Raw genomic sequence first — 27,553 nt, forward strand, 5'->3', positions numbered from 1 at the left:
GGATGGCGCTCCACCCTATATTTAGTAATCTTGCGCGCGTCGTTTGGTGATGATCGTGTGCTCAGCCGCCACTTTCGTCATGCTTGGCCTCCCAGGTCCCCAGATCTCAGTCCGTGCGATTATTGGCTTTGGGGTTACCTGAAGTCGCAAGTGCATCGTAATCGACCGACATCTCTAGAGATGCTGAAAGACAACATCCGACACCAATGCCTCACCATAACTCCGGACATGCTTTATAGTGCTGTTCACAACATTATTCCTCGACCACAGCTATTGTTGAGGAATGATGGTGGACATATTGAGCATTTCCTGTAAAGAACATCATCTTTGCTTTGTTTTACTTTGTTATGCTAATTATTGCTATTCTGATCAGATGAAGCGCCATCTGTCGGACATTTTTTGAACTTTTGTATTTTTTTGGTTCTAATCAAATCCCATGTCATTCCAAGCATGTGTGTCAATTTGTACCTCTCTATCTACATTATTCCGTGATTTATTCAGTTTTCAAATTTATACTGACTTTTTGATCTAATCCACACTAGATGAAATAATAGGGCTGCTTCTTGCCGCCCCCGCCATCCCCTCTACCTCCACAACACTAGTTAGCACGACACTGCAGTAAGTGTATCACAGTCATAAGTCTGCAGGAAGGAGTGGTACAGTGTTACGGGGCTCGTGGAGTAATAGAGCTTTTGGGTGTGGTATGGGGCCTTGAGAATAGATGAGTTTCGGTGAAATGCGGACAGATGAAGGTAGGAAGGAAGTGGCACGCAGGAAGTGATCCAGCTCGTCAAAGGTTATAAGGTTCCACTTGGTGCGGGATTAATTTTGAGTAAGAGTTCGACTGCTGTTGGCGTTAGGTATGTGGATGTGAGGTGTTTTGTAGTGGATAGTGAACAGAGTTGGTAAGTGGCAACGTCTAATAGTCAGGCTTCTACAGCCCAAGGAGGTTGCGAGATGCTAAGATATAGTGTGTGGTGGAATGGCTTTCAGGACAGCTGTGTCGTGATCTGTGTACTGTATCCCATCTTCGAGGGTGGTTCAAGAAAAGATTGACAAATAACATGAATGTTGAAAGTTTCAGAGATTGTTAGCTTTTGTTCTGTATTATGGTGTTGATATTATACTAATTTTTTTTCGTTGTTGAACCAACTGGAGAATGAAATTTGCACTCACGCAGACGCTGAAAGGATGTCACCACGCAACGCAGCCCAGGACGAAGTCCCGTGTGCAGAGTCCGAGGAAGCCATGGAGGGAGAAGGAGGCGAGGCGGCGAACAGCGGCTCTTCCTCGTCGTCTACCCCCACTACTTCTCTGCCACCCCACCAGGAGCCGCCACCGTCACTGCCGCCGCCAGGGGCTCCAGACGTGCTGCCGCTAGACCACACGTTGCCAGACCTCTTGGTAAACTCACCACACAAGTGAGATAACTGACCAGTCAGCTGCCTAGACCTGAATCGTTAGAAATCGAAAGGCATCGGCCGGTAGTCATTTGTTTATTGTTGCAGCCAATGATACTTAGCTAACATTATTGTATGAGGTAGGCAGTGGTGTCTGCTGTGTCACTGTTCCGCACTTCAGTCTATTTCATACTGTTCCCTTCCCTTCTGATAAGCGTACATAATTGTTACAGTTAGGATCTCTATTAACAAGTTCATACAAAACACAATTTCTGTTTCAGTTACGATCTATGAGCGATTATTACCTCCGTGCATGACTTTAAACGCCAATATCAAATATATTGCTGCCATCACTAGAACGACGTGCACATGTAAGAGCGGACAGTGAGGGAATGCCCAGTAACAAGGAGCAGTGTACCATCTGACACAGTGGCTATTATTGTTATTACGAGGGTAATCCCAAAAGTAAGGTCTCCTATTTTTTTTAAAAGTACAGAACTCTGTGTGGCAGTTGGTCACACTGTTATGAAGAGTGCTTCACGCGCTGTGTGTAAACATGCGCACGCCGCGCTGAAGCGCTGTCTTGGCTTGGCAGCTGTTTTGAGAACGGAGCGCCTGTTGGATATTACCGCCACGTGCGAATTGCGCGCAGTTATTCGGTCTTTGAGCGCAAAGGGCACTTCGCCGATTGAAATCCATCACCAATTGACGGAAGTGTGTGGTGAGTCGTGCATGGATGTCAAAAATGTTCGTAAGTAGAGAGTTTGCAGCTGGTTGGACCAAACTTCACGACGAACAAAGGGGCGGTTCAACAAAGCATGCGTGAAGATCGGCGGATCACCCTGGATGATCTCAGCACGTTGGTTCGTGAGGTTTCCCGAAGCACCGCTCACAGAATTTTAACGGAAACATTGAACTACCGGAAGGTGTGCGCAAGATGGGTGCCACGCATGCTGACAGGACCACGTGCGGCAACGAGTTGATGCTTCCCCCGCATTTCTTCACCGCCTTGCAGCCGAACAGGACAACTTTCTGGACTCAGTTGTCACGGGTGACGAAACCTGAGCATACCACTTTACACCTGAGACCAAGCAACAATACACGCCAGTAGCGGCATCCTTCTTCGCCAAAGCCGCGGAAATACAAACAAACACAATCTGCCGGTAACGTCGTGACAACCGTAGTTTGGAGTCGGGAAGGGGTATTGTTGGTCCACTTTATGCCCACTGGGACCACAATTATCGCCGACAGGTTCTGTGAGAGACTGAAAAAACTCAAACGGGCAATTCAGAACCGAAGAAGAGGAACGTTGAGCAAAGGGCGTACACATTCTCCGTGACAACGCTCGCCCACACATCGCTCGGCAAACCATTGCTCTCCTGCAACAGTTTCAGTGGAACATAATCACACACCTACCCTATAGTCCTGACTTGGCGCCCAGTGACAATCACCTGTTCCCTAGGTTAGAAGAACATTTGGTCGGAAAGCGATTCAGCTCCGACGACGAGGTGAAAGAAGAGGTTCATAACTTTCTGAATAGCATGGCAGCGAACTGGTATGACATGGGCATACAAAAACTGCCACAGCGTCTCCAAAAATTCATCGACAGAAATGGCAATTATGTCGAAAAATAGCTAACTGTTCAAGCTGTAAACTGACGTAAACCATTGTAGAAATAAACAGGTCTATGTGCTTATGAAAAAATAGGAGACCTTACTTTTGGTATTACCCTCGTATACCGCACTGTCTTTAGCATATGCTCCAGGATACACATAGAACTCGTAAACGCTGAATTCCTTGTTAATATAGGTATCGTGAGGACATTTAGCTACTGTGGTTTTCTCTGTGGATATCTTGATGCTGACAGAACAATTATTATGTTAACAAGCGATCGCCCTTTGCCTTTATAAGGCTTGGACTCTGCTGCAGTCACTTTCAGTGGGGTGTCTGAACGTCTATTGAGGAATATCAGCCCACTCTTCGTCAACAGCCCAAACCAGAGAAGATAGTGTTGTTGGATGCTGAGGACTGTAGCGAAGTTGACGTTCTAACTTGTCCCAGAGGCGTTTCATTGGGTTCAGGTCGGGACTCTTGGCAAGCTGGTCCATTTCAGGAATGTTATGGTCTCAAAACCACTGCCTCAAAGATCCTGCTTTATGACATTGTCATGCTGATACAATCAATCATAGTCTCTGAACTATTTCTTGTCGTACACACTACAAATTGCTGTAAAATTTGTTCATATCCTTCCGCATTTAGTGTTTTCTCAATTGCAATAGGAGACGACGCCATAACCATGAAAAACACATTTAGACCATAACAGCATCTCCTCTAATGAGCACATAAAATTCCATAAATGCATCCAGCTGCCCCTAAAGTATTTACCGTTCCTGGTGAACTACTCTATACACTACTGGTCAAACGTTTGCAATTACCCATGGTAACAACTATATACTTTATTTCAATATAAAACAGACCAACAAAATAAATATGTTCTGTCTCTACAATTGAGAACAGTACAACATGCTTTAGATTTTTGTCTCTTCAGAGCATCCACCCTTTGCCATCAGAAAGGCTGCACAAACTCTTGACATTCTGGAGATAAGATTTTGTTGCGTTTTTGCAGTTATTGCAGCCCAACACATTTGTGAATTATTTCACACATATACAACATTAGATGCCCTCAGTTTTCTGACATCCCTTTCAAGTTCATCCCATGTGTTCAATGAGATTTAAGTCTGGTGGCTGACTTGGGTGACTGATTTGACCAAATCATATTTCTCAATTCCCCAAATTTCTCTGTTCTCCTGACATACCCTCCGCACTATTTAGGAGCGTGTGTTGGATCATTGTCCTGCTGCAGAACGAAATCACGACCAATACGTCTACTGCCAGATGGAACTGCGTTGTTGATAAATATCGTGTGACAGCCTCCCTTCTTCAATGTTCCATAATTCCCACTAGGTCACCGACCTTACCACAAGCAAAATAGCCTCCATACTTCACAGTTGGCATCACACACTGGCTCTTGATACGTTCTCCACGAAGTCAACGAATAATCATTCGCCGATAGCTTCCAAATACTTCAACCTTAGGTTCATCCATGAATAATACACTACTGGCCATTAAAATTGCTACACCACGAAGCTGACTTGCTACAGACGCGAAATTTAACCGACAGGAAGAAGATGCTGTGATTGCAAATGAGTAGCTTTTCAGAGCATTCACACAAGGTTGGCGCCGGTGGCGACACCCACAACGTGCTGACATAAGGAAAGTTTCCAACCGATTTCTAATACACAAACAACAGTTGACCAGCGTTGCCTGGTGAAACGTTGTTGTGATGCCTCGTGTAAGGAGGAGATATGCGTACCATCACGTTACCGACACGTCTCGATCCCTGAGTCAACAGATGGGGACGTTTGCAAGACAACAACCATCTGCACGAACAGTTCGACGACGTTTGCAGCAGCATGGACTATCAGCTGAGAGACCATGGTTGTGGTTACCCTTGACGCTGCATCTCAGATAGGAGCGCGTGCGATGGTGTACTCAACGACGAACCTGGGTGCACGAATGGCGAAACGTCATTTTTTCGGATGAATCCAGGTTCTGTTTACAGCATCATGATGGTCGCATTCGTGTTTGGCGACATCGCGGTGAACACACATTGGAAGTGTGTATTCGTCATCGCCATACTGGCGTATCACCCGGCGTGATGGTATGGGGTGCCATTGGTTACACGTCTCGGTCACGTCTTGTTCGCATTGACGGCTCTTTGAACAACGGACGTTACATTTCAGATGTGTTACGACCCGTGGTTCTACCCTTCATTCGATCCCTGCGAAACCCTACATTTCAGCAGGATAATGCACGACCGCATGTTGCTGTTCCTGTACGGGCCTTTCTGGATACAGAAAATGTTCGACTGCTGCCCTGGCCAGCACATTCTCCAGATCTCTCACCAACTGAAAACGTCTGGTCAATGGTGGCCGAGCAACTGGCTCGTCACAATACACCAGTCACTAATCTTGATGACCTGTGGTATCGTGTTGAAGCTGCATGGGCAGCTGTACCTGTACACGCCATCCAAGCTCTGTTTGCTGGCCGGAGTGGCCGTGCGGTTCTAGGCGCTACAGTCTGGAACCGAGCGACCGCTACGGTCGCAGGTTCGAATCCTGCCTCGGGCATGGATGTGTGTGATGTCCTTAGGTTAGTTAGGTTTAATTAGTTTTAAGTTCTAGGCGATTGATGACCTGAGAATTAAATCGCATAGTGCTCAGAGCCATTTGAACCAAGCTCTGTTTGACTCAGTGCCCAGACGTATTAAGGCCGCTATTACGGCCAGAGGTGGTTGTTCTGGATACTGATTTCTCAGGATCTATGCACCCAAATTGCCTGAAAATGTAATCACATGTCAGTTATAGTATAATATATTTGTCCAATGAATACCCATTTATCATCTGCATTTCTTCTTGGTGTAGCAATTTTAATGGCCAGTAGTGTATGTTGCATTATTGCTGCATGCTCCAGTTTTTATATTGTTGCGCCCATTTGAATGTTTTCACCTTATTATATTTGCATAATAAAGGTTTTTGGCCGCTATGCATCCCTTTAAGCCATGTTCACGGATGCGGAGTTGCTCTGTTGAGACATGAGATTGCAGCTGCTCTCATACTCTTCACTTCCTCGTGAATGTCAGGTGCAGTATGCGATTGGGCGGTGTATAATGTTGCTATAATAATGCAACAGAAAGAATTACAGTTCGCGAATTGTCTTTCGTTCACTGTTCTGTGAAGTATGTAATTTAGCTCTGAGCCCACACGTGCGTTCCGTACGAATAATGTTCGGTACAAAAAACAATATGAAGCAACTGTTACACGCATCACACTAAACAGAGGGCCTCCCCAGTGTATAGCTGGACTTCAGTAAATATGGCTTCGATGTCTGTGGGGACCAACACGAACACTCATCGCATAAACTCACTGTTTGTAGTCAATGAATCTGAATTGTACACTAGTATCCAAAATTAAAGCAACAAACCACTATTTGTCCGTCCTGTGTCTAATTCACGATGTAAACATACGAACTGCCAACATGTGACCTTAGGATTGTGTTCTGCATGAAAGGTGGCATTCCAATCAACAGACAACCACGCCAACGATGACGTCAGGGCCCATATCCAGCCGATTAGTCCCACATCCACAGTCACTGTGTATATTGGTGGAGGGGCATAGGAAGAATGGAAGCCGGACAGTCGCAAACTTATGTGGCCCGATGGCTTTAATGTGAATTGTTCTGTTGTTTCTCGGATGTGGTGACGGTTTATAGAGACCGAAACTGTGTTTCAAGACCAGGGGAAGGCCAGCCGCGTGTGACATCAGAAAGAGAGGATCCTTCTTTGGTTTTAAGGGCATGACGGTACCGCCTTAGTATTGCACGGCAACAGGCATCTGACCTTTCAGCATCCACTGGACGTCTTGTATCGAGGCAAACGGTGTACCGAAGGCTTCGGTAGAGTGGTCTTCATTCCCTCTGTCTCGTCTACGCAGAAGGGAACATCTGAAGTGGAATCGTCAACATGCCACTTGGACGGTCGAACAGTGGACAAATGTTCTTTTCACGAATGAGCCCCGACTTGGTACGTAGAGTGATTTTTGACGGATTCGCATCTGGGGAATACATATTGAACATGTTGAAATGGGCCGATACCGAGGTGGAATCCCAAAGAGTGTGGGCAGGGATTACATTGACCACTCGAACAACTTCTCGTGAAATTATGCTGGTGAAGAGGCAAGGTTTAACTGCTGCCAGTTATCGCGACAAGATCTTGGGACCTCGTGTGCGACTGTTGCGAGTTGCTTTGGCCCAGATTTCGTATTGATGGACGATAATGCTCGACTTCATAGAGCACGGGTGGTTGATGTTTTCTGGTAAACGGAAGATATTGCACGCATGGCGTGGCCTCCTCGCTCTCTCGATTTGAATCCCATAGAGCATATCTGGGATGCATTAGAAAGACGCACTGCATCACGTTAGCATCCACCAACCACTATCCAAGACTAGGGAGCAGCTCTGCGGTAAGAACGGGCGTTATTGTCTGGAAATGAGATTGATGACATCATTCACAGCATGGCCCGTCTTTGTCAGGCCTGTATTGTTGCCAGAGGCGTCCACACCCCATACTGAGCACATTAACCAGTTGTCGGAATGCGCGTGCAAATCCGATAACTTGGAAAAAAAGGAAGAGCATTTTTTTCTACTGTTATTCATTTTGCAGTTATTTACGTTCTATATTCTTTACACTGTTTCTACTTTACTATCATCTATTTATACTGTTTTGTGGCAAAATAAACGCTACCTTGCAAAATTTCCGTTTGTTGCATTAATTTTGGACACCAGTGTACTTATATAAAATGCAGGCAGGGGGTCCTGGCTAAAACACCAACACACTCACACGGAAGTTAAGCTTCTCCCACCACGTTGTTGCTCTAATAACAAGCGAGATGCTACTGAATAAATTCGTCAAAAGACCGATATTTCCACACGTAAACCCCTGCCATTTTCAAGACACGAATTGGATAAAGCCGGTAACTGTTACTTGTCGAGATATCGACCGTTTTCGATGTTATCGGATATCGTTTCCTGGAGTTATTCACAGATTGTTTGCTTGTTCAGTGGATTATAAATGCAGTCTCTCACTGTAATATCGAACGAGTTAGATTACACTCATAATGCCTGTTAACAGCGAAAAACATGAAAGCTTACTGATCATTTTTACAATAGTCTTTGCATTAGTCTTTTCTACCACTAATTCTTTTTTATGCACAGTGATTACACTTAACTACAGTCAAACACATCAACACACACCCCTTAAACACAGTTTTAAAAATTCTATTGAGTAGAAGCAGTTGTCAAGCAAATATAATGATTTCGGTTTGTGCTTGAAGTTAATTTTGTTGTGTATTAAATTTATACTTACAATACAGTTCAAATTGCAATAAATAATAATTATAGCAAGCAGTTTCAATGATGTCATCGTTAGACAATTTTCATGTTGAGAAAAATTGTACTTCACGTCCTCACAAATCTGTGTCAACTGTTCTCGCCTCCTGATGTCACACAGAGTAAATCTGTGGAACAGTGGACGCACGTCGTCAAGATGTGAATAATATATCTCTCATGGCGACTGATCGAAATTGGTTGTAATATTTACTGTTCCCCCTCATAAATTTGAACGTATAATGTGATGTACCGTAGGAAAATGAGTCTGACTGTTGTCCACAACATTGCAGTCCGGCAACGTGGACTTTGTTTGCCTGCTCTCTGCTGTCGCGCATGAGCAGTTCTCATCCCTTCGCTGCTCCACCACTATGCGCGGAAGCGCCGTCTTACGTGACGCGAGCTGTAGAATAGCCGTCCTGATGCAGAGCTACCATAATTACAGCACGTTTTTTCAATTCCAATCTGCTGCTTCTGTCCCATTAGAAGTTTATATACAGTGTGAATCTAAAAGAATCATCCGAATGAAAAGAATCATAACTATTATGTGATTCTTGAGCTTCTCCCGGCGTATTTGATAATAAAAATATTCACGGGTGTACTGCCGGTCTACAGCGTCCAACGGGCACAATATTTCGGCGATCATACATGTTGCCATCATCAGGTGAACTGACGAATTTGTACATGGAGAACTTCGAGGAGGAAGCCCTGTCGTCATCCTAATGGAAACCTACTTGCTTTTTCCGTTACGTGGACGACACGTTCGTCATCTGGCCACATGGTATGGATAAACTCCTTGACTTCCTTACACATCTAAACTCCATACACCCCAACATCAAATTCACTATGGAGACTGAATCGGAGGGTAAATTACCTTTCCTTGACGTCTTGGTCAAGAGAAGGGCTGACGGCACCCTAGGTCATGGGGTGTATCGGAAGACAACGCACACTGATCTGTATTTGCACGCAGACAGCTGCCACCACCCTTCACAGAGGAATGGGGTGCTTAAAACTCTAGTACTTAGGGCGCGCACTATCTCTGACGCAGAGAGTCTACCCCAGGAATTGGAACATCTGAGAACTGTATTTCGAAAAAGTGGGTACCCAGAGTGGCAGATTCAACGTGCTCTCCGCCCAACCACTACAGCACAACCTGTGGAGATGGATGAAATCACGAGGGAGGAGGTAGGCACTGCGTTTATTCCATATACAGGCGCACTCTCGGGGAAAATCGCCCGCATTTTGAAGAAACACCGGGTCGGAACTGTGTTTTGTCCTCCAAATAAAACTCGTGCACTGGTGGGGAGCGCCAAAGATGACCTCGGTTTGAGGAAGGCCGGCGTGTACCAGATTCCGTGTCAATGTGGTAAGTCGTATATTGGTCAGACGATGCGTACCGTCGAGGATCGATGCCGTGAACACCAGAGGCACACTCGACTGATGTATCCGAGCAAGTCGGCGGTCGCTGAACATTGTTTGTCGGAAAATCACGCTATGGAATATGAACGCACGAGGATTCTGGTAGAGACGTCGAGATAATGGGACAGCGTTGTTAGAGAGGCCTTCGAAATTCGCACCAATGACGACCTCATAAACCGTGACTGTGGCTATAATCTTAGCAAGGCTTGGGAACCAGCGATTGGGTTAATCAAGAGTAAATCGAGCAAACGTATAGTTGTGACGACCACGGCGGACAGAGCCATCACACCGACGTCACCTCAGTCGCCGTCGCCATCTGTTTCACCGCGCGACCGTGGCGCGGGGCGCGGATGGCGGAAGGAGCGCGCCGCGGGCGGAGGGTATTTAAATCGGCCGCCGCCGCGACCGAACCCAGTTCCCTCTGAGCAGCCATAGCGTACGGATCTCCGTGCCGGCACGTTCACAAGAGCTCAGTTCGTCAGTTCACCTGATGATGGCGACATGTATGATCGCCGAAATAATGTGCCCGTTGGACACTGTAGACCGGCAGTACACCCGTGGGTATTTTGATTATCATAACTATTATGTTATCTGAGATATGCAGGTGAACAACATACTGTTGGAAAGAGCAAACTCCCGAGTTCACACGAGGTAGCAGCAGTGCGCGTCCATTTCAGTTGTAGTAAAAACGGTGTTGGGTCAACAGAAAGCATTTTGTGTTCTATGCTTTGCGCGGTGAGGGTCAGGAACAACTGTCCAGCGTGACTTTCGTGTTAGGTATGGTGTGGATCCTGCTACAGCACAGAGCATTAAACGATGGCATGAACAGTTCCGAGAAACAGGTTGTTTGAGTAAAGGCAAATCGCCGGGCCGTCCCCGAGTGTCTGACGGAGACGTCGAACGCATCTACCTTAGATTCACAAGGAATCCGCAGAAATCCGTTCACCGTGCAGCTCGACAGCGCAACGTGCCTACGATGTCCGTCTGGCGTTGCGTCGACGTTTACACGTGAAATCATACAAAATTCAGATACTGAAAGCCCTTCATGAAGGTGACAAACAACAGGGTGTGGAGTTCTGTAATTTCGTTCTTGGCAAGATGGAGGATGACAGGCTTCTTCCACACTTGGCATTTGGTGACGAGGCACATTTCATTTAAATGGAAAGGTGAACCGTCATTATTTGAGAATATTGGATATGGAACAACCACATAAAGTTGTACAACATGAGAGAGACTCTCCAAAATTTAATGTGTTTTGTGCAGTTTATAGGAAAAGCTGTATAGTCCATTTTTCTTTGCCGAGAACATTGTTACAGGAAGCACTTATCTCGATGTGCTTGAGAACATTCTTTTCACACAGTTGGAGACTTGTTCGAACGACTTCAATTACCAACAGGATGAGGCACCGCCACACTGGCATATGGAAGTGCAGGAATTTTTAAATCAAAGGCGTTCCGACGTAACATCAAGCGCCAGCACGTCGGCTTGAAACGTTACATCAGAGAAGGCTGTGAGACGATGCCAGACAATAGTATGCTGACTAGGACGACACCACGATAGGAGCGGTCCCTGTACGAAGAGAATACACTATTGGCCATTAAAATTGCTACACCACGAAGATGACGTACTACAGGCTCGGAATTTAACCGACAGGAAGAAGATGCTGTGAAATGCAAATGATTAACTTTTCAGAGCATTCACACAAGGTACTGACATGAGGAAAGTTTCCAGCCGATTTCTCTTACACAAACAGCAGTTGACCGGCGTTGCCTGGTGAAACGTCGTTGTGATGCCTCGTGTAAAGAGGAGGAATGCGTACCATCACGTTTCCGACTTTGATAAAGGTCGGATTGTAGCCTATCGCGATTGCGGTTTATCGTATCGCGACACTGCTGCTCGCGTTGGTCGAGATCCAATGACTGTTTGCAGAATATGGAATCGGTGGGTTCAGGACGGTAATACGGAACGCCGTGATGGATCCTAACGGCGCCGGCCGCGGTGGTCTAGCGTTCTAGGCGCGCAGTCCGGAACCGCGCGGCTGCTACGGTCGCAGGTTCGAATCCTGCCTCGGGCATGGATGTGTGTGATGTCCTTAGGTTAGTTAGGTTTAGGTAGTTCTAAGTTCTAGGGGACTGATGACCACAGATGTTAAGTCCCATAGTGCTCAGAGCCATTTGAACCATTTGATCCTAACGGCCTCGCATCACTAGCAGTTGAGATGACAGGCATCTTATCTGCATGGCTGTAACGGATCGTGCAGCCGCGTCTCGATCCCTGAGTCAACAGATGGGGACGTTTGCAAGACAACAACTATCTGCACGAACAGTTCGACGACGTTTGCAGCAGCATGGACTATCAGCTCGGAGACCATGGCTGCGATTACCTTGACGCTGCATCACAGACAGAAGCGCCTGCGATGGTGTACTCAACGACGAACCTGGGTGCACGAATGTCAAAACGTCATTTTTTCGGATGAATCCAGGTTCTGTTTACAGCATCATGATGGTCGCATTCGTGTTTGGCGACATCGTGGTGAACACACATTGGAAGCGTGTATTCGTCATCGCCATACTGGCGTATCATCCGACGTGATGGTATGGGGTGCCATTGGTTACACGTCTCGGTTACCTCTTGTTCGCATTTACGGCACTTTGAACAGTGGGCGTTACATTTCAGATGTGTTACGACCCGTGGCTCTACTCTTCATTAGATCCCTGCGAAGCCCTACATTTCAGCAGGATAATGCACGACCGCATGTTGCAGGTCCCGTACGGGCCTTTCTGGATACAGAAAATGTTCGACTGCTGCCCTGGCCAGCACATTCTCCAGATCTCTCACCAATTGAAAATGTCTGCTCAATGGTGGCCGAGCAACTGGCTCGTCACAATACGCCAGTCACTACTCTTGATGAACTGTGGTATGGTGTTGAAGCTGCATGGGCAGCAGTAACAGTACACGCCATCCAAGCTCTGTTTGACTTAATGCCCAGGCGTATCGAGGCCGTTATTACGGTGAGAGGTGGTTGTTGTGGGTACTGATTTCTTAGGATCTATGCACCCAAATTGCGTGAAAATGTAATCACATGTCAGTTCTAATATGATATATTTGTCCAATGAATACCCGTTTATCATCTGCATTTCTTCTTAGTGTAGCAATTTTAATGGCCGGTAGTGTATAAGCGCCGTTCCTCCTAGCCGCGGCCGAACGATACAGACATCCAGGAGACAGGTGGCTGATGCATCGTTTGTCCCAGGAACTACGCCGCCGAGCTGAAGAATGGAGGCAAGACCTCTGGGAAACAAAGATGGGCGAAATGTTTCTCCACACTAGGGAAGAGTGGCAACTTGCCAGGGCACTACGCCAACCGAGACCACTAAAGAGAGCAATACGCGGCCCCGATGGCCTTACATATGACTCTCTTGGCTAAGATGAATTTTATGCCGACGTATTTGAACACCACATGACAGCTCAGCCGCCACAGGCTGCAGAGGACGCAAGGGGAGAGGACCGTATCCGAGAACAAATCGCCGACTTCCTTCAACTACCCACGAAACAGAGGCCTGCTGTTAGTACTCCTGCTGAAGTTAGAAAACTCATCAGGAAGACGAACAACTCGGCGCCTGGCAAGGACTCTGTGGCAAACGCTGATCTTAAGCATCTTCCGAAAAAGGCCAACGTTCTCTTAACTCGAATTATCAATAGCTACTTAGTCAACAGCTACTTCCCCGCAGGCTGGAAGACGCTGAAGACGATCCCTATTCCCAAAGGAGGAAAAAACCCAACGTTGCCAGACAGCTGCCGCCCGATTAGTCTGTTGCCCACACTCGGCAATATATTGGTATGGGTGCTGCTACAGCGTCTCAAAGACTGTGCGGAAGAAAGTAACATTATCTGCCACGAACAGTTTGGCTTGCAGCCACGGTTATCGGCGGTGCTTCAGCTGCTTCGCATAACGGAGTCCATACAGATCAACCTGAATAGACGGAACTCCGCAGTTGGAGTTTTCCTAGATATCGAAAAGGTATATGATCGGGTGTGGCGTGACAAGCTTATAGTCAAACTAGTCCGTCAAATTCGTCTCGCCGACTGTTGCATCAAGCTGACTGATAATTTTCTTCACGGCAGGCGTCTGTTTGTACAAATAGATGGGAAGAAAACTGTCTCAGCTGGCATCCCACAGGGAGCGGTGATACCGCCATGCCTATTTAATTTGTATATTGACGACATTGCCACCATTCAATACGTCACCGCCAGTCTGTACGACGATGACACGGCCTCCCTAGTCTCTGGAAGGAAAACCGAACAACTTGTCACCAGGATGCAGCGACAACTTGTCGTCACCGAACAATGGATAAAGAGCAATAAAATCACCCTAAACACTATGAAAACCGCAGCAATACTGTTTACGAAGAAACGGCCGGAACTGAGGACGTGATTTGCCATCAATGGACAGCCAATACCCTGGACTACGACGACGAAATACCTGGGAGTGATAATGGATAAAGAGATGACTTTTGCCCCACATGTAAGATAGAAAATTGAATAGTATGAAGATGATCCGGTCACTCACGCCGTTTTTCCCGAGCAGGAATCTAAATCCGTCAACGAAATTAAAAGTTTATAGAGCAACGGTACAGCCCTCCCTGCTGTACAGCTCGGCGACTCTAATATACGTAGTTTGCAACCCTACCAAATAGGTGTTTGAAGTGGAGCCAAGGCGCCCCAGGGTGGGCCTGAACGAGAGAAATACACGAGCTGACTGGAGAAAAATACGTCCTGGAGAAGACCAGACAACTCGTCTTTTCCACAAATTAGACTAGTATCGGGGAAATGACCGCCATCTTGTGAATGTAGGCCAGGCCCTACCACGACATTGGCACAAATAGAAAGTGCCTCGAGCCATTATTGTGTCCCCACAGGACCATCAAAGATGATATAATATTCAGTCATTCGGTATTTTACGTGTAAATAGTTACTGTCACTCACTCGTACAACTACCTAACCAACACCTTCAAAGGACTCAAGAGCCCACAGAGAGCCCAAGTCCCTTTGCAAGCGAATACACACTCGAGAAGAAGAAATAAATCACTTTTTGGACACAAAATGCCGCAAAAAAAGCAAACAAACAAACCAAAGCCGCGGGCGCAGTGGAAGACGAGCCGTGATATCAACGCTTTAGCTGTGAATTGTGAACTGTATTATTTGCTTGCATGGAAATAGTATATATCGAAGGACATTGATTATTTGCATGTCGCCAATTGCTAGCGGACCATGTTTGTAAATACGCAGTGTTAAGTATTGTCAATTTACTTAAGTGTAATAAAAACCATGAATATGATTACTTGAATTGTTGTCTACCTACCCAGGAAAACAGCTTCCTATGTACCCTAGTTAGACGAGTGGGCAGGACACGACAACAGGATTACTGGACGATGGATCGGTCGCACTGGACCAAATGATTCAGCCTTCCATTACTGGCTTGCAAGGTCACCGGACGTGACTATATGTGATTATTTCTTGTGGGGGGTTTATACAGGGTGGAGCAGAGGAAACGCATGTTTTTTGAACAGCTAGTACGCGGCGACAAGAGGGGGTATTGACCTTGAATGAATGTTGGCAGACTGCCCATACAATGCAGTTTCAGTCGCTATGGAGCATTGGAGTGTAGAGCATCGCGTGTTCGTTGTCGAGCAGTACTTTGGAAACAATGATTCCGTAGTCACAGTGCAATGTTTTTTCCGTCAAAATTTTAGAGTTGGACGTCGAGGTACAGTGCCTGATCGAAATACCGTATTCCGATGGGTTGCAGCGTTTAGAAGTACTGGATCTGTGATGAAAAAGAAACCACCTGGTCTTCCCCGCTCAGTTCGTACTCCGGAAAATGTAGACCGAGTGAGAACGGCATTTCTTGCTAGTCTGAAACGATCGGCTAGACGACAGGCTGTAGCGCTGGGTATGTCACGCCGTTCGTTTCGCTGCATCTTACATGATGATCTTAAGTTTCACCCGTACAAGATAATGATCGTCCAACAGCTTAGTGAAGGGGATTTTGTACAGCGCAGAGAGTTTTGGCCCGTAATGGACGAAAATTTACGGAAGATGCAGATGCTACAGTGTTCATGAGTGATGAAGCATATTTCCATGTAGACGCTTACGTCAATGTTCAAAATTGTCGGTGCTGGGCGCTGGGGAACCCATATAAATTACACCAAAGACCTCTTCACAGTTTAAACGTAAATGTGTGGTGCTGCATTTCAAATATGGGAATTGTTGGACCCTATTTTTTTTTAAAGAGTAAGGAACTGCAGTTGCTGTGACATCAGCCGCTACTTTAAACCTTAAACAACTTTCTTCGTCCACAACTTGAGAGGAATATGGTTTCAGCAGGACGGTGCCACAGCTCACACGGCGAGAGCATCTATGGAAGTGGTTCGGGAAATGTTCCCGGGACATGTTATTTCGAGATAGGGTGATGTTTACTGGCCCCCTCGCTCACCCGATTTGTCGTTATGCGACTCCTTTTTGTGGGGATATTTAAATCAAAAGGCTACATGAACAAACCCCGCACAATCGATGACCTGAAGAATTCCATTCATGAGGAAATTGAAGCTGTGACGAATGAAATGTTGGAGAGAGCCATGAGTAGCTTTGGGGAGAGGCTCCAAATTTGTATCCAGCAAGAAGGACGTCATCTCCAACACATTATTTTTCGAACCTAATTAAAGTATGTATATTTCAAAACTGCATTAAAAAATCTATCACTTAATGCTTGTTTTTATTATTTTTATCAAACCGTGTCCCAGCCATTCAATAGTGAAAATTATGCGTTTCTTCTGCTCCACTCTGTAGAAGACTGTTTATGTGCCTCCGTTACGAACAACAATGAATGAGCTGAGATGTCGTGTAACAGCAGCTGTGGAAGCTATAACTCAGGACATGCTCGCTGCAGTGTGGGAACAATTTGAACACCGCATTGACGTATGCCATGCATCTCAAGGGGCGCATATTGAACACCTATCAAAATGTATGAAAAAAAATAATTTTTTTGAGTTTCCCATTGATCAAAAACCAAAATTCATTGTGTATGTTTATTAATTTCAGAAATATATACGTGCCAAATTGGATGATTCTTTTTGATACACCCTGTAGTGTGCACGTGGGCAGATATACAAACACATTAGAAGATGTAAACAATGTATTGTAAACAAATGTGAACTGATTGCTACAGCCGCGCGGGATTAGCCGAGCGGTTTGAGGCGCTGCTCTCATGGACTGTGCGGCTGGTCTCGGCGGAGGATCGAGTCCTCCCTCGGGCATGGGTGTGTGTGTTTGTCCTTAGGATAATTTAGGTTAAGTAGTGTGTAAGCTTAGGGACTCATGACCTTAGCAGATAAGTCCCATAAGATTTCACACACATTTGAACGTTTGATTGCTACACTTACAGCTGAAGTAACGAGGCCTAGTCGACCGGAACCGTATGAGGTAAAGGCAAATCAGTGTTGTTGCGGGTACTCATCAGCTCCCCTCTATGCGAACAACGCGTGAAATACACGACAGAGGCCATAACGGGCGCATGATTGAATATTGAATACCATATCCCTGTTTTAACCACAAATTCATAGTTGAGCTCGGAAACTTCTGGCTGGTAGTGTATAGTTGATATTTAGCAGAGAGCAGTGGGGCCCGGCGAATGCTTACTGACGTGTCACTCCGTGTGTCGAGTGCAGCGGCAGGTGGCTGGCACGGAGGCGCTGCCCGCGGTGCGGGAGCTGAAGCTGCGCGTGATCGCCCGCGAGACGAGCCTGCAGCGCCTCAGCCTGTACGTGCCCGCGCTGCGGGAGCTCAACCTGGACGGGTCCTGCCTCTCCTCGCTCAGGTACAGTGCACACACCACTGGTCATTCAAATTGCTACACCACGAAGATGACGTGCTACAGACGCGACATTTAACCGACAGGAAGAAGATGCTGTGATATGCAATAGATTAGCCTTTCAGAGCACTCACACAAGGTTGGCGCCGGTGACGACACCTAAAACGTGCTGACACGAGGAAAGTTTCCAACCGATTTCTCATACACAAACAGCAGTTGACCGGCGTTGCCTGGTGAAACGTTGTTGTGATGCCTCGTGTAGGGAGGAGAAATGCGTACCATCATGTTTCCGACTTTGATAAAGGTCGGACTGTAACCTATCGCGATTCCGGTTTGTCCTATCGCGACATTGCTGCTCGCGTTGGTCGAGATCCAATGACTGCTAGCAGAATACGGCATCGGTGGGTTCAGGAGGGTAATACGGAACGCCGTGCTGGATCCCAATGGCCTCGTATCACTAGCAGTCGAGATGACAGGCATCTTATCCGCATGGATGTAACGGATCGTGCAGCCACGTCTCGATCCCTGAGTCAACAGATGGGGACGTTTGCAAGACAACAACCATCTGCACGAACAGTTCGACGACGTTTGCACCAGCATGGACTATCAGCTCGGAGACTGTGGCAGCGGTTACCCTTGATGCTGCATCGCAGACAGGAGCGCCTGCGATGGTGTACTCAACGATTAACCTGGGTGCACGAATGGCATAACGTCATTTTTTCGGATGAATCCAGGTTCTGTTTACAGCATCATGATGGTCGCATCCGTGTTTGGCGACATCGCGGTGAACACACATTGGAAGTGTGTATTTGTCATCGCCATACTGGCGTATCACCCGGCGTGATGGTATGGGGTGCCATTGGTTACACGTCTCGGTCACCTCTTGTTCGCATTGACGGCACTTTGAACAGTGGACGTTGCATTTCAGATATGTTACGACCCGTGACTCTTCATTCGATCCCTGCGAAACCCTACTTTTCAGCAGAATAATGCACGACCGCATGTTACAGGTCCTGTACGGGCCTTTCTGGATACAGAAAATGTTTGACTGCTGCCCTGGCCAGCACATTCTCCAGATCTCTCACCAAATGAAAGCGTCTGGTCAATGGTGGCCGAGCAACTGGCTCAACACAATACGCCAGTCACTACTCTTGATGAACTGTGGTATGGTGTTGAAGCTGCATGGGCAACTGTACCTATACAAACCATCTAAGCTATGCTTGACTCAATGACGAGGCGTATCAAGGCCGTTATTACGACCAGAGGTGGTTGTTCTGGGTACTGATTTCTCACGATCTATGCCCCTAAATTGCGTGAAAATGTAATCACATGTCAGTTCTAGTATAATATATTTGTCCAACGAATACCCTTTATCATCTGCAATTCTTCTTAGTGTAGCAATTGTAATGGCCAGTGGTGTACATCACCTCACTCTGCCTCCGTCTAACCTCAGTCATCGCTGTCTGGCCATATTCACTTGTTTCGCGGGCGGCGAAATGGAAGGAAGCGTTCTGGATTTGCTTTATCACGTGATGCCTTAGTTACTAAATAAATAAAAAATGTTTTAGATATCTGTAAAAACGGCGGAAGCCACTGTTACTGGGTAGCCACTTCTGACTTCAATGCTGCTGGAACGTTCCTTTCCTCCATTCCTTGGTTACCTCGGTATTGCACGAAACGGGCCTGAACTGAATCTACGCACTAGTCGCGATTTGCGGCGCGCCAAACTACTGGCATAATAATTGGAAACGTTCGTTAGCGGACGCGTATTAATTCTCTGCACTGTTTCACATGTACAGTCGAGCGGTCTAAGGCGCTGCAGTCATGGACTTGGCGGCTGGTCCCGGTGGAGGTTTAAGTCCTCCCTCGGGCATGGGTGTGTGTATTTGTCCTTAGGATAATTTAGGTTAAGTAGTGTGTAAGCTTAGGGACTGATGACCTTAGCAGTTAAGTCCCATAAGGTTTGACACACATTTAATTTGATTTGAACACATGCATACTACTACACAAGGTTATTCAGATTCCGGTTCAGATGGCTCTGAGCACTATGGGACTTAACATCTATGGTCATTAGTCCCCTAGAACTTATAACTACTTAAACCTAACTAACCTAAGGACATCACACACATCCATGCCCGAGGCAGGATTCGAACCTGCGACCGTAGCAGTCGCGCGGCTCCGGACTGAGCGCCTAGAACCGCTAGACCACCGCGGCCGGCTATTCAGATTCCCCTACCGATCTCGTTTCATGCAACCCGCAATGTTATATCTCCCCTTGAAAAATCACACGCTAGATTTTCGTATTCTCTCGCTCGCTAAGCGCAAACTCTCATCCCTAAACAGAAATAAAAGAGACCTTTTTTATGTAAATTTTAATGTAATTAAATTTTGTATTCGGATACGATTTCACTAGAAAACAAAAAAACCTACACCAAAGAGACCTTCAAATGCACCCCTACGGTCACACTCAGCCCCCACCGGTCACGATTTCTACTATGTTCACGCCACTCCCTTCTTCCATTGTACAAATATGTACAACTGCATGATTTATTTTTCACATTCGCCGTTTTAGGGTCTTCATTGACTGGCCTTATTACGCCATCGGTATAGTCGAGCACATACAGATCGCAAAATTGACGTTTGTGTTAATTTTCCCTAACAATATTGTGAATTTTAACTGCATAAAATATACGATTATATAGTTGTATTCGTCAGGCCATCCAACTACGAAACTACTGTGCTTGTAAGGGTCAAGTTAAGGCGCGACCGGTTAGCCGTACGGTCTAGCACACGGCTTTCCGGAATGGGAAGGAGGGCCTGATTCCCGGCACGAATCCGCCCGGCGGACTTGTGTCGAGGTCCGGTGAGCCGGCCTTCTGTGGATGGTTCTTAGGCGTTTTTCCATCTGCCTCTGGGAATGCGGTCTGCTCTGCCTCAGCTACACTAGTCGGCGATTGCTGCACAAACAAGTTCTGCACGTACGCGTACACCACCATTACTCTACCACGCAAAACATAGGGGTTACAGTCGCCTGGTGTGAGTTGTTCCCTGGGAGGGTCCACCGGGGACCTTACCACACAATAACCCTGAATGAGTGGTTCGGAGTGGGGCGGCGGAGGGGTGAAGTGGACTGCGGTAGTCGTCGTGGGGTTGTAGACCACTGCGGCTGCGGCGTCGTTTCTAGGTCCCCGGTTAACATACAATGCAGTACATACATACAAGGGTCAAGTTTGGATCGAATTGTCAACGTAACTACTCTTAGCGTAACGTTTACAATGAGACCAAGAGATGAATACACTAAGCAGATTCAGAAGGATGTAGGTTGCAGTAGGTACTGGGAGATGAAGAAGGTTGCTCAGGATAGAGTGGCATGGAGCGCTGTATCAAACCAGTCTCAGGACTGAAGACCACAACAACAACAACAACGACAACATCCTGACGGGCTTGTTTAAATTAATAACGATATGGAAAGATCGAATATCGGGAATACTTGGTGTAGTCGGAAATTTTTGCACAGTGGTAAGAGAGAGTGTCACGAACAACATACTGGAAACCCTGACTGGTGAAGGATGAGTGTGGGGATGGACGTTCATTGCAAGGTCACTTTTGTACGTTTTTCTTGACTAACTCGAAAACTGAGGCCCAGTACAAAATATTCAACTATTAGCTCAGGCTAAGTAAATTACCAGAGCAATTTTGCTTCACAATTGCAGTCAAACAAAACTATCAAACCCTGTCTCCCAGTTCCCAGTAGCAAAATGAAAAATGAAATGAAATGTCGTGTGGCTAGGGCCTCCCGTCGGGTAGACCGTTCGCCTGGTGCACGTCTTTCGAGTTGACGCCACTTCGGCGACCTGCGCGTCGATAGGGATGAAATGATGATGATTAGGACAGCACAACACCCAGTCCCTGAGCGAAGAAAATCTCCGACCCAGCCGGGAATCGAACCCGGGACCTTAGGATTGACATTCCGTCACGCTGACCACTCAGCTACCGGGGCCGGACAGTAGCAAAATTACTTTATAGTAAATGATGAAAATTGCGACCATCAGCTTCATTACGGAACGTGTAACGCTGAACCATATTCTGTCTCTGTAAGGTTCCATGTTCCCTTCGTACGGAACAAAACTCTGTAAAGATGTTCTCGATTAACTCATCAACTAGTCCTACAGGACACAATAGCCTGTATATACCCCCACAGGAAAAAATCTTGGGACTTGAGGTTAGGAGACGTCACACACCAAACCTCTGGAAATCCACATCCAGTTACTATCTCCTTGGAGATGACTGGTCAGGTGAACAAAGTGCGACAGAGCACCGTCGTGCTGACATCACGTACTAAGCATACAACTGCAAGGGAACACCAGCCAGAAAGTTCGTATAGACCGTGCACTATTCAAACCAGGTGTGGCTCTCAATAAGGTGGTCTACAACAGCTGTGGTCGAAATGTGCGCTGACAATCTCAACTGACAACTTTTTTTAGTGATAGTGCTTGGATTTTCGACAACCCGTGCCTGTTGCGGGAGTTAAAAATGCACTTGGCTTGTACACTGTCCAGTCACGTTAATGTAATCACCAGTCAAAAGTCAGAGTAACCTCCTTTTGCAGCACGAGACGTCCAGGAAGAGAGTCAACGAGCTTCTGGAAGGTACCCACGCGGATATGGAGCCACACTGACTCCAGTACCGTGGCTAGCTGTACTAGGTTTCTCGGCAGATGATCCATGGCTTGAATATGCCGATCGAGGTGATCTTACAGATTTTCGATTAGTTTTAAATTCGGTGACACTGGTGACCAGGGCAGTGCGGTAAAATCATTCTATGCTCTTCTAACCACGCGCGTACACTGCGAGCTGTGTGACATGTTAGATTGTCCTGCTGGTAGATACCATCATGCCGAGTAGAAGTGGACATGCATATACAGGGTGTTACAAAAAGGTACGCCCGAACTTTCAGGAAACATTCCTCACACACAAAGAAAGAAAATATGCTATGTGGACATGTGTCCGGAAACGCTTACTTTCCATGTTAGAGCTCATTTTATTACTTCTCTTCAAATCACATTAATCATGGAATGGAAACACACAGCAACAGAACGTACCAGCGTGACTTCAAACACTTTGTTACACGAAATGTTCAAAATGTCCTCCGTTAGCGAGGATACATGCATCCACCCTCCGTCGCATGGAATCCCTGATGCGCTGATGCGGCCCTGGAGAATGGCGTATTATATCACAGCCGTCCACAATACGAGCACGAAGAGTCTCTACATTTGGTACCGGGGTTGCGTAGTCAAGAGCTTTCAAATGCCCCCATAAATGAAAGTCAAGAGGGTTGAGGTCAGGAGAGCGTGGAGGCCATGGAATTGGTCCGCCTCTACCAATCCATCGGTCACCGAATCTGTTGTTGAGAAGCGTACGAACGCTTCGACTGAAACGTGCAGGAGCTCCATCGTGCATGAACCACATGTTGTGTCGTACTTGTAAAGGCACATGTTCTAGCAGCACAGGTAGAGTATCCCGTATGAAATCATGATAACGTGCTCCGCTGAGCGTAGGTGGAAGAACATGGGACCCAATCAAGACATCAGCAACAATGCCTGCCCAAACGTTCACAGAAAATCTGCGTTGATGGCGTGATTACACAATTGCGTGCGGATTTTCGTCAGCCCACACATGTTGATTGTGAAAATTTACAATTTGATCACGTTGGAATGAAGCCTCATCCGTAAAGAGAACATTTGCACTGAAATGAGGATTGACACATTGTTGGATGAACCATTCGCAGAAGCGTACCCGTGAAGGCCAATCAGCTGCTGATAGTCCCTGCACACGCTGTACGTGGTGCGGAAACAACTGGTTCTCCTGTAGCACTCTCCATACAGTGACGTGGTCAACGTTACCTTGTACAGCAGCAACTTCTCTGACGCTGACATTAGGGTTATCATCAACTGCACGAAGAATTGCCTCGTCCATTGCAGGTGTCCTCGTCGTTCTATGTCTTCCCCAGTCGCGAGTCATAGGCTGGAATGTTCCGTGCTCGCTAAGACGCCGATCAATTGCTTCGAACGTCTTCCTGTCGGGACACCTCGTTCTGGAAATCTGTCTCGATACAAACGTACCGCGCCACGGCTATTGCCCCGTGCTAATTCCTACATCAAATGGGCATCTGCCAACTCCGCATTTGTAAACATTGCACTGACTGCAAAACCACGTTCGTGATGAACACTAACCTGTTGATGCTACGTACTGATGTGCTTGATGCTAGTACTGTAGAGCAATGAGTCGCATGTCAACACAAGCACCAAAGTCAACATTACCTTCCTTCAATTGGGCCAACTGGCGGTGAATTGAGGAAGTACAGTACATACTGGCGAAACTAAAATGAGCTCTAACATGGAAATTAAGCGTTTCCGGACACATGTCCACATAACATCTTTTCTTTATTTGTGTGTGAGGAATGTTTCATGAAAGTTTGGCCGTACCTTTTTGTAACACCCTGTATGTGTCGTTCCATTGTCTCATCCACAATAATGAGATCACCCAGGGAATGCCACGAAAACATTCCCTAGGCCATAATGCTACCTCCTCTGGTTTTTGTACTTACTTTCAGACCCTGTAAACGATACCCACCTATGGCAGTCCGTCCGTTGGAGCATAACACACGATTCATGTGGAAAGCCTCCCAGTTGCCACTCATTGGACGTCCAGCTGCGGTACTGTCCTGCGAATTCCAGCCTTTGTCGCCGATGAACAGCAGTCAGCATGGGTGCATGAACATTGTGCCTCATGAGGAGGCCCACAAGTAGCAACGTTCGCTCAAGGGTCGTTGAGGAGACACTGTTCATAGGTTCTTGGTTCAGCTGGGTGATCAGCTGCTCAACAATTGCACGTCTATTTGCCCGTACACATCTTTGCAGCCGTCTTTCACCTCTGTCATCTACGCCGCATGGTGCACCACAGTTTCCTCGGCACTTGTGGATAGCGCCGTTTTGTCATGCATAGTGACACACGGCGGCATGAAAACTGTTTACAAACTTAGCCGTTTCAGAAATGCTCCCACATTTGGCCAGAAATTCAATGATCGTGTCCTTTTGGACGTCAGATAAAACATTCCATTTCCGCATTCCGACAACGACTGCACTATTTCCCACGTGCGCTCCTCACGCTTTATATATTGTCCACTGCTAGTGCTGTCAACTGCCCCATGTGAGCAGTTATTGCATGTTGACGTCGAACATAGGCGGTGGTCACATTAACGGGACTGGATCGTGTAATGATATGACTCATTAGTAAGCATCAACAGTATTGGAATGTTGGGGACAGCAGCTCACAGATGAAAGAACAACTATGAGAATTGCTGTCTCGCTTCGATATCAGGGTGTCTTATCACTTGAATTGGTTGACTCTGGAATGGACATTGGTGGTCACCATGCAGGACCCACCAAACTTTCATGTGGTCGGCTTGCACTGAGTTGGCAACTGCATGGTTTCCTATTCCTGGACAGATTTCTACATGTTCCAAAGCGTCTTCTTCACATTCTAAGAACTGCGTCCTTTTCCTGGCTCCCGCACCTCACACGGTTCCTCTTCCATTCAGTCAACCATCAACATTTGTAATCATCCAAATACTGATACAAATATGATCTGTCAAATCTTATTCTCACCCACCTTTGCTAGACCCAAGATCGCAGATGAGGTGGTCTTCTCTGTTCGTTTGTAAAGATAAATGAAGAATACAATTCAACTGATGAATGAAATTTGGGCTTCTATCATTGTTATGACTGTGATACAGCCATTCCTCCTCACCTATATCCACGTGGTAAGCCGTGTTTAATCTGTAATCAAACTGACTGCTTGATTCACGTCTGTAAGTAAAATCGAGTCAGATTCTTCCAACGCCGCACATGAAAGCATCACATTTTGGGTTCCACTTCTTAGATGAATTGGGAGCAGGGGAGACGCACCATCACTGACTGTCATTGATTAAAGACATTATTTTTATCATGCTGAGATGTATGTAGAAACAAAGCCCGTGATCTCGCGCACAGATGATGATGCGAGGCCAGTGAAACAAATATCTCGTTCCGAGTTGCCAGCGGCAACAGAGTTCAGGTAGTGAACAGCTGAACAGAATCAAAGTCCACAATATAGCGACGGTTGTCGTAGAGGGTTATAAATTCGTCCAGAGCGTAACCCGAAGTGAGAAACGTGAACACGCAAAGGTGGGCGCAGAATAATCGTAATGGTTAATAGATTAGGTGAGAATTTAAGTGACGAATGGCACAGTTTATCTGCGGTATCGGTTAGAGACCAAGACTATATTGATACTTCGGACGGTAGGGGATATTCAGTCACTGTTAGATACAGTCGTAGTAGTGTCTTTACTATTAAAATTATGACATTGGACGTGTCGTGGAGTTACAGCCAAAGAACAAGCAAGAATATAATACATAAATATGGGTTGTGGGGTTGTAGTAGGAATGGTCCTGACACTTGGCTGAAGTGATTTAGAAAAACCACAGAAAACCTACGTCAGTATGGCCAGATGGAGACTGGAGTCTCCATCATCCCGAATGCAATATCATTGTGTAGAAATCATCGCAATCTCAGTTACTTTATCTCTACCGTATAGTAGTGTTTAGCAAATAAATTATTTAGTAATGTAAAAAGTCAATATTGTTCATTCATTTCCCAACACCGATCACCACACACGCAATACACACATTTTTTAAAAATGTAAACCTGCATTCTTGATGACCACAGTCACTCTGTTTGGATTCCATTTTGTGTACGCAACTTTCCATTAGTTGTGAGGACCGGTTGTGAATCGTGTATGGTCTGCTCAGTTGGTAGACCACTTGCCCACGAAAGGGAAAAGTCCCGAGCTCGAGTCTCGTACCGCACACGATTACAATCTGCCAGAAGGTTTCATATCTGCGCACACTCTGCTGCAAAGTGAAAATTTCATTCTGGAAACTTGTCATTAGCTTAACTAAAAAACTGTGTCATCAGCCATCCATAATAACTCAGGAAGAGGATAATATGTTATTATCATCAATTGTAAAGCCTTGGATTAAGGTTTCCGTCAGAGACAAAAACCATTACAGGGCAAAATTTCGGTGTAAAATGACACAGCTGTTTTATTACTATTACTGTTATTATTATTGCTTGTGTTATATCTTGTACCTAACCCCTACTCTGTGTAATTCTTCAGTACAAAGAATATGTTCCTTAAGACTAAATTTTTATCTGATTTAAAAAAAAATTGTTCAAATGGCTCTGAGCACTTTGGGACTTAACCTCTGAGGTCATCAGTCCCCTAGAACTTAGAACTACTTAAACCTAACTAACCTAAGGACATCACACACATCCATGCCCGAGGCAGGATTCGAACCTGCGACCGTAGCGGTCACGCGGTTCCAAGCGCTTAGAACAGCATGGCCACACCGGCCGGCTCTGATTTTCAAAATAAGTGTGTTTTACTTATCTCTCTCATTTCCTAGGGCAGTTTATTGCACAATTTAATTCCTTGATAGTAAATGTTATTTTGAGTATTATGTCCATTCTTTCATGATAAATGCATGTTCATTCTAGTTGTTGTTCCATTGTCATGGACAGATTAGTTTGTGCCGTTCATAACTGACTGGAAAATAAACTCACATGATGTTAAAATCTTCAATGTTTTGGACGGATCTTTACATCGACGGCGATTAATGATTTTGCTTGTTATTTTTATGAATCTTTTCTGTAGTTTGGAAACCGTGCTCATATTTTATGCATTTGTTCCCCATTGAAGAATTTCGTAGCTAAAAATTGATTGTGTATGTGAATAGTATGTAACCGAAACACACTGGCTACCA

General features: G+C 46.1%; 1 protein-coding gene across 1 annotated transcript in view; it reads left to right on the plus strand.

The window, feature by feature from the left end:
- The first annotated feature begins 1,191 nt into the window (after positions 1–1,191).
- LOC124805562 overlaps positions 1,192–27,553 on the plus strand; it is a 73,604-nt gene continuing 47,242 nt past the window's right edge. Inside the window, exons 1-2 of the mRNA XM_047266129.1 lie at positions 1,192–1,404; positions 17,549–17,697. Coding sequence (XP_047122085.1) covers positions 1,192–1,404; positions 17,549–17,697 — 362 coding nt within the window. The remainder of the gene's footprint in view (positions 1,405–17,548; positions 17,698–27,553) is intronic.

This window comes from Schistocerca piceifrons, chromosome 7, assembly GCF_021461385.2.
Source record: "Schistocerca piceifrons isolate TAMUIC-IGC-003096 chromosome 7, iqSchPice1.1, whole genome shotgun sequence".
In the NCBI taxonomy this organism is placed as follows: Eukaryota; Metazoa; Arthropoda; class Insecta; order Orthoptera; family Acrididae; genus Schistocerca; species Schistocerca piceifrons.